At 42.2% G+C, this 15000-nt stretch overlaps 3 protein-coding genes and 1 pseudogene across 5 annotated transcripts in view; 3 read left to right on the top strand and 1 right to left on the bottom strand.

Annotated features, from left to right (window-relative positions):
• Positions 1 to 983, top strand: part of LOC113042674 (aryl hydrocarbon receptor repressor-like) — a 24760-nt gene extending 23777 nt beyond the window's left edge. The window contains exons 8-9 of the mRNA XM_026201686.1: positions 1 to 14; positions 98 to 983. The exon at positions 1 to 14 is cut by the window's left edge and continues 189 nt beyond it. Of these exons, the coding sequence (XP_026057471.1) occupies positions 1 to 14; positions 98 to 812 (729 nt within the window). The 3' untranslated portion in view covers positions 813 to 983. The remainder of the gene's footprint in view (positions 15 to 97) is intronic.
• Positions 1 to 15000, bottom strand: part of LOC113042671 (receptor-type tyrosine-protein phosphatase mu-like) — a 673064-nt pseudogene that overhangs the window by 582640 nt on the left and 75424 nt on the right.
• On the top strand, positions 4820 to 10079 carry LOC113042683 (sorting nexin-16-like). The gene is made up of 8 exons (XM_026201706.1): positions 4820 to 4880; positions 4987 to 5334; positions 6689 to 6775; positions 7490 to 7638; positions 7723 to 7792; positions 8084 to 8220; positions 8317 to 8433; positions 8907 to 10079. The coding sequence occupies exons 2-8, from the start codon at positions 5056 to 5058 to the stop codon at positions 9004 to 9006; spliced, it is 939 nt and encodes a 312-aa protein (XP_026057491.1). The 5' UTR covers positions 4820 to 4880; positions 4987 to 5055; the 3' UTR covers positions 9007 to 10079.
• LOC113042666 (NEDD4-like E3 ubiquitin-protein ligase WWP1) overlaps positions 10377 to 15000 on the top strand; it is a 24546-nt gene continuing 19922 nt past the window's right edge. Inside the window, exons 1-5 of one of the 3 annotated variants that reach the window (XM_026201670.1) lie at positions 10403 to 10479; positions 13961 to 14021; positions 14242 to 14298; positions 14792 to 14864; positions 14940 to 15000. The exon at positions 14940 to 15000 is cut by the window's right edge and continues 78 nt beyond it. In XM_026201670.1, coding sequence (XP_026057455.1) covers positions 14795 to 14864; positions 14940 to 15000 — 131 coding nt within the window. In that variant the 5' untranslated portion in view covers positions 10403 to 10479; positions 13961 to 14021; positions 14242 to 14298; positions 14792 to 14794. Of the gene's footprint in view, positions 10480 to 13960; positions 14022 to 14223; positions 14299 to 14791; positions 14865 to 14939 lie in introns of those variants that run through there. The other 2 variants (XM_026201669.1, XM_026201672.1) reach the window with 2 other exon arrangements.

Here is a 15000-nt window from a genome sequence, read left to right as displayed (position 1 = left end):
TCGTTAGATCACAAGTAAGAGCAGGTTCTCTCTCTTGTCCTCTTCATGTGTTGCTGACTGCAGAAATGAGACAGATTTCCCTTTGTGTGTCTCGCAGTGACAGAGACGATGCTTTCAGACAGGCCTCGCTCCTGAGCAAAGACAGCGTCAAGTACAAGAGCGAAGGGCCCTACAGCCCGGACGAGCCTCTGGACTTCTGCAAGACGAGCGGGCAGAAGTTCACAAACCTGGACTGTGGCGTCTGGCCCTCCAGAAGCTCCTCGGTCCTCGGCAAACACTACACTAAACCGTATCGATCGGCCCCGGGATGTTACAGCTCCAGAGCCGAGGCCTTCATCCCCAAACCCTTCGACAGCGACTGCGGCGTCAAGAGCGAGGGCTTCTGCTTCGACGGATACGAGGCTCAGGCGGTGCTGGAGCCGGCGGTGAAGGTGGAGCAGGACTCGGACTCGGAGAACGCTTCGTGGACGCAGATGAAAGCAGAGGCTGGATTCGGAGAGCAGTACTCTTCCTGTCAGCGTCTGAAGGGAGCGCCGTACACCGGACAGTATTACGGCTCGACCCGAGCGCTCAAGTGTGTCCTGAACCGAGACGGCGCGGCTGCCAGCGCATACAACACACACTGCAGCGACGCCTACGCTGACTACAAAGGGTACGTGCAGCACGACTATAAAGCGGGTTACGAGTTCAAAGGTCACGGGCTGCTCCACTGCATCAAACAGGAGCCCGTCGACGCTCCGCTGTGGCACGACGACACGAACTGCTCCATGAGCGCCGCTCACAAGATCAACCCCTACGTCTTCATGCAGTAGCTTCTCTCATTCTGTCATCTTTCATTTTAAAAAACTGGAAATTCATGAGGTGTGTTTTTCTAACCCACAATCATCCCATTGTTCATACGCACTTACACATGTACGCGCACACACACACACACACACACACACACACACACTCACACGCGCACACTCACACTCACACGCGCACACACACACTCACACGCGCACACTCACACTCACACACGCGCACACACACACGCACACACACACACACACACACACACTCACACACGCGCACACACACACTCACACGCGCACACACACACACACACACACACACTCACACACGCGCACACACACACTCACACGCGCACACACACACTCACACACGCGCACTCACACACACACACTCACACGCGCACACTCACACGCGCACACACACACTCACACGCGCACACACACACTCACACGCGCACACTCACACACACACACACACACATTTGAGCGTCTGGTTAGGCTTTGTTTGGTGAGCTTCCATTATATTTTGTTTCTATGCACATTTTTATATTGTGAGACTAATATTTCTTTCTCAGTTTGTTCAACAAACATGGACAAGACTAACATTAAAAATTACAGTTAAAAAATTATCTGAAAATTATTGAAATTATTTCATTTGACAGATTGATTTGAAGGTTCAGGATTTGCTGAGAGTCTAGTACATCATTACAGTAATTGTTTTACTTTTAGGAGTTGTTTTGTAAAAGCATTTCATCTGCATTATTATTAATTATTTATAAGTACAAAAACTGAAGGATTTCATCTGTTTGTGTTTAGATTTCAGCCGAATCGTTTACAGAATATCATTAAATAGCCAAGAGGTGAAAAAACACCTAAAAAAAAAGATTATGTTGAAGCAGTTCAGTAATAAAACATACAGTAATTAATAATGTCGAATATTGAGGCTCTTAAACATTAAATTGACTTCAGCACTGATAAGAATGCCAAACATTTCATGTGTTTAATAGAGCACGGTATGACTTTATATAAAACTACTGTTCAATGTAATAACTAATAATGATAATAATACTGCACTTGCACTACTGGGGCTAGTTAAGTGAAAGAGAAGTGTTTGACGAGCTGTTTCTGGAAGGTTCATTTGTATCAATAATTTCTATTTATTGTTTAATGGCCTTTTGCACTCTTTCAGGAAGGATTTTAACATGACGTTTTGCCTCTGGCATTTAATATGGGCAATAAATATTAACAGAAGATACAGTAACGTTTTTCACAAGTTTGTAGTGAAATCAAATGTGGGTCTTCCTGTTATATTTATTACTTTTATAAAAATAAAAATCTTGTATGACAAAAAGACCATGTGGTGTTGTAGTGTTTTGCTATGAATAACAGCAGAAACAATCATTTCCCGTTCTCCTTTTGAACACTTTAATAAGACCGTGTTGAATGTGAGTAATAACAGTGAATTTGTCAGGGATTGTCACAACCGGCTCAAGTTATGACAAAAAGATGGATGCAGTGAAAACCAAATTACCAATTCATCTTTTATTTAAGCTGTGAATAATTAGACTGAGCTCTGATAGAAGGTTTTGGGCAGTTTCATCGTAACAATGTATCTGAAAACACAAATGAAATACAATACTTACACAAATAGGAAAGAAACCAAACACAAAATAACCCCAAACAAAACCCAAGAGGAAATCTTCAACACCAAACTTAAATAAGGAGAGATAAGAAGCAACAGGTGCACACGGTGTAGCGGAACAGCGCCACCCACTGGCCGCCGGAGACCCGTCACACATGAACAGATTTACAGACTGCTGTGGCCAGTATTTTGGAAAAATAATTACCAGAACAATTTGTGACAACAAAATGTTTTCAAGCTTCTAATGTAGTGGAAAAAAAACACAGAGACTAAACTAGTCAGAGCAGAGACGATTTAATCCTGTTTAACGCTGGTCTGAGAGAAAACACGGCAGCTTTACCCGAGATTAATTAATCCACTTCAGCAGCGAATCTTCTTCGGATCGAGAGGCGTTGGTCTCATCAGAAGCCCCGCCCACCGCCAGTCAACATTCGTTCCTATTGGTGCTGATGTCTCCGGGTGGGCGGGGCACGTCTCTTGACACATAGTTGCAAACCTGCCTCACGAGAATCTCTGCATAAACACACACGTTCACTATCAAGATCACAAAGCATCTACACGTCATTTACACGTTCATCTGTGAGAGCGGCTGAATCTTTATCAGATGTAAAGTGTTGAAAAATCCACATCAGATCAGTCAAACTGTGCCGTCCATCTCCAGATCTGCTGTTGGGCGACATCTAGTGGTCAGCACATCTGAATCCTCTCAACCAGATGTAGAAACACTAGATGTGTTCAGGTTTTCTCACAGGCATCTGTCAGTCTGTCTTCTTCAGCCCATGGGCAGACTCACTGGTAGTGGTTTACCCATTTCTAGCACAAAGCACCTTACATTGTATATTAATAATGCCCTATTCCCCTAAACATGTGTAATTGCTGATGTACTGTATGCTTATGACAGAATCAACAAATGCAAATGGGGGCAGCTTCAGTCTTTTTTCTGTGAAACAAGGACGAAAGGTATGTAAGAGATATGGATTGATCTACCTGTCTTTCTTCCCGTGCCATTCACATTGAAATGATTGATTCTTTGTCCATGGATTCCTTTATTAATGGCTTGCGTTCAGTGCTTTAAGTGGCCCAAAAGAGGTGCTGGTACTCTATTATAGCCAAATATAAAAATAAAAAAATGAAACTATGTTTAAGTTTTTTCAAGGTTGTAGGTGTCCAGGTACAGAAACTGAATAATCAAATGTAAATAGCATTGCATAGCCTTCACTGTATAATTTAAAGATTATTTAAGATTAATTCTTGTCAAAACTACAAAGTAATTCAGTAAAGATCAGTAAATGTTCTCCCATTTAATTTATTGGATTAACATTAAGGACACAGACAGTAGCTAGTAAATTAGGCGCGGTCACTTTAAGAAACAATACATTCAGTATAATGATACACATCTGTTTTCTTTTTCAACTGTTTACTTTCACTTAAGGAGAATAGTTGTATGTATGTGTCGTTTCAATAGCAAGAAGAGACCAAACTAAATTCTGTTTTCAAGGACTGTGAGATCTCTGCACGCGCGCTGTGTGCACAGAACTGCGCGCGGTGCTGAATTAAGCCTCTCATGTATTTTTGTGCTTGTATATTTAAACTGGCGAGATGTATTTGTTAGTTCAGGCACGGGAGGAAGCGAATTGTGTTTTGAATGTTTAAATTGGCAAGACTTAAAACTCTTGCAATTGATAAGCTTTTGTGACGACGCGCAATACCTTCTTCTTATGCTGGTAATTCTTATGAAAGGCATATTTATCATGCATTTTTGCTTTAATGCAAACATGTGTTTTAGATTTGTATAAAAATATGACAAAGAATCACATATCTCACACAGAGATCGCACTATTATAGTGTTTGGGAATGTTCATGCATAATTTAAATAGTCACATGAAATCAGATTGAAAAGAAAAAGAAAACATTTTAGAATAGAACGCAACATCACTGTTGTCTAAACCATATTTATTTTAATATAAAAGCAACCGAACTGGAATGATTATCAGCAGCACAGCGCAAGTGTGAGGAGATATCATTTGATCTGTCCGTCTCGACTGCGCTTATTTCACTCCTCCCTTTATTTCAGGTGAGGGGCATCTCAAACAACACTGGTATGATGGTATCGCATCTATCAGGTTCGACCGAGGCGATTTTTGAACCGATTTAAAAGGTTCATCGAAAAGAATCGGCTCACATGAAGAACACATTTGCAAACTGATCATCTGTTAAACGCGCTTCATCAAAATAGTAATAATATTAATGTATGTATGTATTTAAAATGCTTTATTAATTAAGCGGCACAAGAACAAGAGGTATTACATATGAAATCATATTATTTATTTCTAGTTTCAAGTGTACGTTACGCGTCATCTCCGCCGGTGCGTGATGACGATTTTCCGGCCAAGCGTCAGACGGTGATGGAAGAATAATAGCAATAATAGCGAGCAAATCAAACAGTAAAGATGAACTTATTCACGTATTGTAATTGTTGTTATAGAAATATGAAGTCCAGCTGAATTTGTACTTGATAATTAAATATGATGTAAATTTGATGTTTTTTAGTTATCGCGTTTGTCTTTAATCGTGTCGCTGTGACGTCACGCTCTGTTTTTCTCCTCAGAGCGTGTTTGTATGTGTTTATTCACAGTGTGTTCTCTAATAGAGCTCTGTGCCACAGAACCTCCCTCTAGAGTCACGTTTGCGATGAATAAACTGTCTCCTCAGGCCGTGACTGCGATGGCCTCGCCGTTCGTCCCGGTCCCCGTGCCCTTCGAGCGAGCTCCGCGGGCGGACAGAGCCGCGTCTGCAGGCAGCGACAGGTGCTTCTCCAGCGGGCCTCCAGACGAGCAGCGGCCGATCACACCCACCGTGCTGGGCTACGAGGTGATGGAGGAGAGGGCCAAGTTTACCGTGAGTCCTTCTAACACCAAACACATTCACAGCAGACGGGCTTCATGAGGACACACTCGGGGCTCTCATCGGTCAGGACCGTGTTCTGTCACATTTTGCTACCTCCCATTAAGGCAACTAGAAATGGGACCTATAAATGTATGGTTTATTAATTTCTGCACCTAGCTCAACCCTAAACCTATCCTTATAGTGATGCAGATACAGTAATTGTGTTATAATCGCGGTCGTAGCTAGAAGGGATACAGCTGCAGGAAACCAGCAATACAATTTTATTTTATCGCAAATCCACGTTCATCTTCAGCTTATTTTAAGTTTATTTGCGCATCTTCTCAGTTAACAATGGCTCTGTGTAGTAACAGCTGCTCTATGTGAGGGAATTTACCGCTGATTAGAGATAGGTTTACTGACGAGATCGTGATCGGAGCAGCCCTAACAGATGTGCTCTGATTTAGTAGTTGCAGTGACAGATATTGTACTCCACAATTATTCATGTTTTGAGACTTGAGTCACTCTCTTTCACTTCTAGTACTTCTATTTAGTCATTGTAATTACTTGAAAATAAAGTCATTCAAAATCAGTATGCCCGGTCTATTCTGTTCTGGTGATCTCTTTAGGCACGCTGTGATCTGATTGGCTCTGATAGCATACTGCAGGAGGTCTGGGTCCGGAAACTGCAACTTTGCACTTTACTGTCAAATTAACAGAAAAGTCCAAAAACGCTGCGCCTGCATCATAACTCACTCCATCAGCGTCTCACAGACATCGTTTCCTGAAATGGAACAAAGATGAAAACATGAGAAACTTACAGAGGTCGTGACCTCGTGACCTCATATCTGATGTTTGTGAACGGTGTGTCTGACCAATTGTAAGAAACAGGAACATACATGCTTTTACAAACGGCACATGTAGTAAAAATCTGACCTGTCAAAGAAGATGTAGAAGATTTGTTCTTGTAATGTATTTGCATGGCTTGTTTTGGGCTTGTCTGATCAGGGATGGGTTAAAGTCAGTTAACTACTGCTCTTCCTTTTTTATTATACAAATGTGGTATTTAAATGATGAAATAAACACATGGGTTCACTGAGATCATCAACATTTAACATTTAACCCAACATAAAGCCTGATTTACTGAAATCACATGATTTTGTCAGACTGACCTTATGCTCTGAAAGATTGACTCTTGATTGGTGAAGTGTGCTGAAGACTGTAGTTCTTCCGTCTCTCTTTGAGCTGGGAAAGAGCCTAAAGATCACGAGTTTATCGGTCTGATGAATATGTCCAGGTTCTTCATTTGTATGTTGTGTAGAAATGACGGTACGTGACTGTACTCTCTCTCTCTGTTCATCTGCTGCAGGTCTACAAGGTTCTGGTGAGGAAGAGTGTGGACGAGAGCTGGGTCGTGTTCAGACGCTACACTGACTTCTCTAGACTCAACGATAAGGTCAGGAGTTTGTGTGTGTGTGTGTGTGTGTGTGAGGGCGAGAGAGAGAGAGAGAGAGAGAGAGTGTGTGTGAGAGCGAGAGAGAGAGAGTGTGAGAACGAGAGAGAGAGAGAGAGAGAGAGAGAGAGAGAGAGAGTGTGTGTGTGTGTATGTGTGAGAGAGAGTGTGTGTGAGAGAGAGAGAAGTGTGTGTGTGAGAGAGAGAGAGAGAGAGAGTGTAAGTGTGTCTGTGTGTTAGATTGTGTCTGTGTGTGTGTGTATGTGTGTTAGAGTGTGTGTGTGAGAGAGATGGTGTGTGTGTGTGTGTTAGAGCATGTGTGTTAGATTGTGTCTGTGTGTTAGTGTGTGTGTGTGAGCGAGATTGTGTGTGTTAGAGCGTGTGTGTATGTGTGTTAGATTGTGTGTCTGTGTGTGAGTGTGTATGTGTGTGAGAGTGTGTGTGTTAGAGCGTGTGTGTATGTGTGTTAGATTGTGTGTCTGTGTGTGAGTGTGTATGTCAGTATCAGTGTCAGTGTGTGCGTGTGTGAGAGAGAGAGAGTGTGAGAGCGAGAGAGAGATAGAGAGAGTGTGTGTTAGAGTGTGTGTGTCTGTGTGTGAGAGAGATAGTGTGTGTGTGTGTGTGTGTGTGTATGTTAGAGTGTGTGTGTGTTAGAGTGTGTGTGTGTGTGTTAGAGTGTGTGTGTGTGTGCTCCGCTGACTCGGTGTCTCTCTGCAGCTGAAGGACATGTTTCCGGGGTTCAGACTGTCTCTTCCTCCGAAGCGCTGGTTCAAAGACAACTATGAGACGGAGTTCTTGGAGGACAGACAGCTGGGTCTGCAGACCTTCCTCCAGAACCTCGTGGCCCATAAAGACATCTCCAACTGGTGAGTGTGGATTCACTGCTCGGTCCAGCATTCGTGATGCTTTATTAGACGGACGGATGTGTGTGACGGATGTGTGCTCCTCAGTGCGGCGGTGCGAGAGTTCCTGTGTCTGGACGATCCTCCTGGACCCTTTGACAGTCTGGAGGAGAGTCGGGTGAGTCTCCAGCGCACCAGATGTGATCATCTAACCCTAGCTGGACTTTCTGATACCTTAAAGGAGATGTTTGTGTTGCACATCATAGAAGACACTGTTAGCAATGTTTGATGTAGCTGGTGCTTAAGTCCTTTAACATGGGGTCACATGACTCTAAACCCAGACAATGACTTTAAATAAATTAAAGGTGGCTTTAGGGTCAGATGTAGTACATCAGTTAATGTAAGTGCAAATGAAACATTTTGTTTTTAAAAAATCAGTTCAGTCTGTGTGTGTGTGTGTGTCCATCAGGCGTTCTGTGAGACTCTAGAGGAGTGTAACTACAGGCTTCAGAAGGAACTTCTTGATAAACAGCGAGAGATAAACTGCTTAAAGAAAACACTGGAAGAGAAAGAGCGGCACATTCAGACGCTGGAAGGACGAATCAAGTAAATCCAGAACATTTGACAGACTCACAGCATCAGTGCAGTGTTACAGCAGTCAGACTGAGTGTGTGTGTGTGTGTGTGTGTGTGTGTGTGTCAGCGGGGACGTTCTCACTCCAGACAGTCCGTGTTGTGTGTCCGGAGCGGGCAGTGACTGCAGTCTGGACGTAGAGTCTTCTGCTGTGGAGGCCGATCAGGAGCTGCCTGATGAAACACAGTGAGTGCTCTAGAGCGAGTATTTTTGGCTACTAGTCTTTTATATTTTTTATACAGTCTTTATAAATTCAGCATGAAATCAAATGCATGTTATTGGTCTTATTATTAATTATTCATTCATGCAGTTGTTTAATTTTAATTTTTTATCTTGTATTGTTTAACCGTGTCATAACGTCCAGTGAAGTGTCAGCCATGTGTCATGTGCAGGATTCTCCAGTGGTTTAGTGTTCTTAAACTCCGCCCCGCTCATCTGCATACACTTATGAGAGCCACGCCCACAAATCCACAACTGATGCATTGAACCAGTCCCTGCCCTACATTTCTCTTTTTTTGATAATTTGTCAGAATATAGAAGGAAACAAATCTGTTGCTACTTCTGTTTTTATTGCAGTCTTAAAGCTTGGAGAGCAGTGTGATCCGAACAAACGTACTGGACTGATATCTGTGTGTGTGTGTGTGTGTGTGTGTGTGCAGGGCTGTGCTCCACTCGTCTCAGGGCTCTGTGTGTTGGTGTGGTCCGTCCGTCAGCAGTGAGTCTCCTCCTGTCATTCAGGTCACTGCTCTGGACCACTGAGCGTCGCTCCTCTGGGGTTATTTTGGGTGTCTGTGTGGCGGAGATGAGGACGCACCGTGCGCTGGACTCGTGTTTAACGGCGGCCAAAGAGAGACGTTCAGCCCAAAGGTCAGGAAGCAGAATCACTGAGACTGAGATCGGCCGCTGCTGGAAAAACATCTCTCTGTTCTCAGGGTCACATCTGGTTAATTTTAGTTTGAGGTGTAAGCGAGTGAGACTGGTGTCGGGCTTCTTCACGTGTCCTCCGTTCTGACCCGGCTCCGATCACTCGTACACTCCTGCGCTGATGGACTGTGTAGATTTAATCATACAGCTGGAACACTGCTAGCACCAGTTTTTAGTTTTTTGCTTCGATGAAAGCCATATTTAGTGCTGATCACAGCCGAGGCCCGTGGCTCTGTAGCGGGACACATCGTGCACTTTACGGTCCTGAGGGATTATGGGATAGATGCTTCTACACTACTTGATAAAATCATGTCCAACACTTCATTAAAGCGTTGTTTGAAGCTGTGTGCCTTCTCACAGAGTTTCACTGATGATACGGTGCCTTGCATCTTTTCCAAGAGTTTTATGTATTTAACAGATGTACATATTATGTTTGCTTCTGGGATGTTTCAGATTGTTCCTCCGTGTTTTTTGTGCTTGATGATTTGATCATGATTTTACTCAGCCAAAGGATTGGAGAAAGGATACTTGAGAAGTAGATAAACTCCACTGAACTGAACTCTACTGTCTTCACGTTTACAGCAATATAATGTTTGTCTCTTTTGCATTTGTTATCTGTTTCCAGTTCATGCTTCTTGAGTTGATGGTTCTAATCCTAATTTATGCAAATATAACTGTGATGTTCAGAGGATGGTGGATGGACTGAGGGATATATTTGGTGGTGGATTTTCCAATGTTCTGATCATTAGACGTGTATTTAATTACAAATGACTTTAATCTTGTACCTCACTGTCTGTTAAAGATCAAAGATCTAAAACAGAGTAATTCAGCCCTGGGCTTCAAATTAACATTTCATTCAATTTCACAATAAACCTGCATCATCAATGCTGACCAAACCCTACACTGAACAAGTGTTTCCTGGTGGGTTTGTACAGATGAGTGTGTGTGTGTGTGTGTGTGTGTGTGTGTGTGCGCGTAAGTCACGAGTCGGTCAGACTGTGTGTGTGTGCGTGTGCGTGCGCGCGCGCGTGCGTCAGTCTCTGTGTGTGTGTGTCAGTTAAAGTCCCTCTCTCTCTCTCTCTGTGTGTGTGTGTGTCCTTCAGTCAGACTGTGTCAGAGTCTCTCTGTGTGTGTGTGTGTGTGTGTGTGTGTGTGTGTCGGTGTGTCAGTTAAAGTCTCTCTGTCTCTCTCTCTCTGTGTGTGTGTGTGTGTGTGTGTGTGTGTGTGTGTGTGTGTGTGTGTCAGAGTCAGTAGGAGGCGTGTTCTCAGTTCAGCTCGGTTTGAGTCGCAGTCCCGCTGCAGCGTCTGGTGAGTTAAACTGTTTGTCTGATTAGTTGAACTTAGTTAACCAGGTTAAGGTTGTTACTGTCACTGCTGAGTTTCGCGGTCGCCCTGCAGGTGAAAATGGCTTTGTGACTGCAGGCCTGATCCAGATTAAACTTAATAACTGACAAACGCAAACCCGAGTGTGTGTGAGAGACGTGTGTTACAGGACAGTGTGAGAGTCACAGCAGTGTGTGTTTGTTAGCAATCGCCGTTAACTTGTTTGATCGCGTCAGAGCGGCGTTAGCTGTGAGGCTAATGTGTTAGCCTGTTAGCATGAGTATGCGATTAAACTACGGAATATCACGGTTTAGTCACTGAATTGCAAAACAGAATCGGATTCACCGAGTGAAGAACAATTAACTAGTCTAAAACTCAGTCCCGGTGATTAATGAGCGATGGAGCCGGTAACAGGCCGCAAAGACACGGATAAACAAACCTATCAGCTGTGTACCCAAACATCAGCTCCAGACAGACCATAACATATGAACATTACTGCAGACAGAAAGCGATTATAACCTATTAATATCAGGCTGATCACAGGTGTGTTTCCTCTCATTCGGTTTATACACAGCTTCATTTGCATAATATCTATGAAACCAAACAAACACTGATCTGAATAATGACACTATTCTGTTGTAGTTCATTGTAGTGCTGCTTTACTGAAACTCTGCCCTGGATCAGACTTAAGTTTATTGTATATTAGTAAAAGTGACTTGACTAAACTGAACTAGTTAATGCAGTGTGTTCACTCTGTAGTGGACACTACTGGCTAGTCCTGGCCAATCACACAAACACGTGTGTTGTTCAAAGATGTTGGAGCTGTTTCTCCCATCGGCCCTGCAGACGTTATATGAACGAATAAAACACATCTCACTGCCAAACATCACAGTTCAACAAACCTCAGCCTTCAATAGAAACGCTTCTCCTCCACCGAGTGTCCAGGAGGAGAAACTCAGAGATGAGTCCGTTTTGCTGGCAGATTTTGTTTTTCATGTTGTAGCAAATGTGACCAGAAGATGAGCATCGGTTCTGTTCATTCTGTCTGTCTGTACTATTTGTCTATTTGTCCTTCATCTGTCTGTCTGTCTGTCCCCCTGTTTGTCTGTCGTTAATCTGTCTGTTTGTCCCTCATCTGTTCATCGGTCCTTCATTTGTCTGTCTGTCTTCTGTCTGTCTATCCATCCCTCACCTGTCCATCTTTCCTTAATCTGTCTGTCAAGTCATCTTTATATAGCGTTTTGTACAAAAAAAGATTGATTCAAAGCAACTGAACAACATTCATTAGGAAAACAGTGTGTCAATAATGCAGAATGATAGTTAAAGGCAGTTCATCATTGAATTCAGTGATGTCATCTCTGTTCAGTTAAATAGTGTCTGTGCATTTATTTGCAATCAAGTCAATGATATCGCTGTAGATGAAGTGACCCCAACTAAGCAAGCCAGAGGCGACAGCGGCCAGGAACCGAAACTCCATCGGTGACAGAATGGAGAAAAAAACCTTGGGAGAAACCAGGCTCAGTTGGGGTCAGTTCTCCTCTGACCAGACGAAACCAGTAGTTCAATTCCAGACTGCAGCAAAGTCAGATTGTGCAGAAGAATCATCTGTTTCCTGTGATCTTGTCCTGGTGGTCCTCTGAGACAAGGTCTTTACAGGGGATCTGTATCTGGGCTCTAGTTGTCCTGGTCTCCGCTGTCTTTCAGTGCAGCGATGACAGGACCGGGCTAATATGGTCATACTTCCTGGTTCTAGTAATAATCTAACCTTGAGGTCATAAATGCATGGATTAACATTTCTGCATTTGATATTGAGAGCATAGGCCGTAATTTAGATATATTTTTGAGATGGAAAAATGCAGTTTTACAAATGCTAGAAACGTGGCTTTCTAAGGAAAGATTGCGATCAAATAGCACACCTAGGTTCCTAACTGATGACGAAGAATTGACAGAGCAGCCATCAAGTCTTGTTTTTAGGTCCTATAATTAACACCTCTGTTTTTTCAGAATTTAGCAGTAAAAAATTACTCGTCATCCAGTTTTTTTTATCGACTATGCATTCCATTTTTCAAATTGGTGTGTTTCACCGGGCTGCGAGGAAATATAGAGCTGAGTATCATCAGCATAACAGTGAAAGCTAACACCATGTTTCCTGATGATATCTCCCAAAGGTAACATATAAAGCGTGAAGAGTAGCGGCCCTAGTACTGAGCCTTGAGGTACTCCATACTGCACTTGTGATCGATATGATACATCTTCATTCACTGCTACGAACTGATGGCGGTCATATAAGTACAATTTAAACCATGCTAATGCACTTCCACTGATGCCAACAAAAGTTTTTTAGTCCAGTGGTTTTCAACCTTTGGTCCGTGGCATGGTCACGATGGTATTGCAGGTGGGCTGCCAATTACTATTAAAAGAAATAATAATATTGTTAATATATGTAAAAATGTCTAAGTCATAACATAATAACATCATTTCATATATATAATTAAATGACAATAAATAAATATTAAATTGTAACTATGCTTCCACTATTCGAGCTCACTGATTGGTTTAAGAATAAACTGCCAATTTATCTTAGATATTTTTGCTGCATATGCTACAGAACAACAAATTCAAACATGCATAAATGGCTGTAAACATGTTCCCTCCTGACTGCGTGCTCCGCTGACGGTCTACCGCTGCCGAGCTCTGCCTGGATCTGGTTTTCTCGTTTTTGCTCAGCGGTACCAGCCCAAGTTATTTTCTGTTCATTGCCAGTTCATTCAATAAAGACAGTAACAATCTAGCTTCTGAGTACTAAGTTATTAACCCAACAATAGCGTGGTCAGTTATTTATTTTGCAGTGGGCCGCACAAACATATATGTTTGGTTGTGTGGGAACCACTGTTCTAGTCTATTCAAGAGTTGTGGTCAATATTGTCAAACACAGCACTAAGATCCAATATCACTAATGGAGAGATACAACCATGATTAGTGCTGCTAGATTATTACAAAAATCATAATCACGATTATTTTGGTCAATATTGTAATCCTGATTATTTAACATGATTATGAGGGGGCCATATGACCAAAACTATTTATGAGTGATTTATTTAAAGAAAGTGATGCATATCAAATATGTATTTTCTGTAAATAAGGTTGCTGTGACATCTATATTGTTGAGACTAGCGGAATTTCAAACAAACAAAAAGTCCACAAAATTACTGAAAATAATTAAACTGTCAGTAATAAAAAAAGCAAAGGACAAATGCAACAAACTGTTTTTTAATGTTTATTTTATGCAAGTCTCAAGCAGTTTACAGCATACTACAGAAATTAATAATCAAATTTAAAATAAACAGCAGTCTTCACTGTAAGAATTAAACTTTTTTTTGTTTCTTAAAGCTACAGAAGTCCTCCACTCAAGAGCAGTGTGTGATTTATAAATTTGTCTTTTGTTGTTTGATTAACAAACACACAGTTGCAGCAGGAAAATAGCCCACTGTCACTTTAAGAGCCGCACGGATTCAAATTACCGTAACGCACGTATTTTCATTCTCAACTCTTTATGTTCATTTATTACATGACCGAGGAATGTATACCAGAATAATCACCAAGCGCAGCATTTTGACACATTTTCGTGTTTATTTGAGCATTAAGGCATGCACCTTGAGCTAAAAGATGACTTTACATGTCCGTGTTTTCTTCAGGACGCAGGAAAGGTCTTCAGGATTGTGCTGATGTGACTCTCTTGTGTTGCAGTGAATCATGGCGCACAGTGACGGTTGAAGAAGCACAGGCGTCTCACGCACATCACTTGTGAGTTGATCAGATCTCACCAGTTTTTTACTTTGACGAGGTCCTGATGGGTTAGTTAGATGTCAATTCTTTAACATGGGTAATAACTGCAGTATTTTATTTCATAATGTTTCCTGAGGTACAATTTTCTGTTTTCTACTCTGACTTTATCGCTCTGATTTAAATACTTCATGTGTCTTTTGAGACTTTTACTACATTTGTACTATTACAGCTGCCGAGATTAAGTAATGGTGAAAAGCATTGATTATAACATTATATTTATATCTACACTTGTGAATAACACGGATAAAATAATCTTTCTGATTCTGCATCTCCAGCTCACTCATCTTTACTAACCGCTCAGTCTGTGGAGACATTAATCTTTGCTGCATTCATCTAGAAATCCAGAATCATTGGAGGTGTCATGTAGCTGTTAGCGGTCGTACTGGGAAGCTGTGGTTAATGAACTAATCCCAATTACCATAGCTGTCCGTTCATTTTCTGTGTGTTTGAGGTCATGGCCTCGGGCTCCTCCAGAAGTGACTGTAGCAGTAACAACAGCGAACGCTCTCAGCTGCACGCCGTCGGTAAGACTACACAACAGGAACAGGAAGTGACATGCTTTCTTCAGATGCTGACTGTGTGTCATGTTTATGTGTCAGTTTCATGTGCCAAACTCAAGAGGAAGAAGAACTGGTTTGGGACGGCCATCTATGTGGAAGT

This window comes from Carassius auratus, chromosome 24 (assembly GCF_003368295.1).
Source record: "Carassius auratus strain Wakin chromosome 24, ASM336829v1, whole genome shotgun sequence".
Taxonomy (NCBI): Eukaryota; Metazoa; Chordata; class Actinopteri; order Cypriniformes; family Cyprinidae; genus Carassius; species Carassius auratus.
Note: the sequence above shows the minus strand (reverse complement) of the source record. Positions and strands in the feature narration are given on the sequence as shown.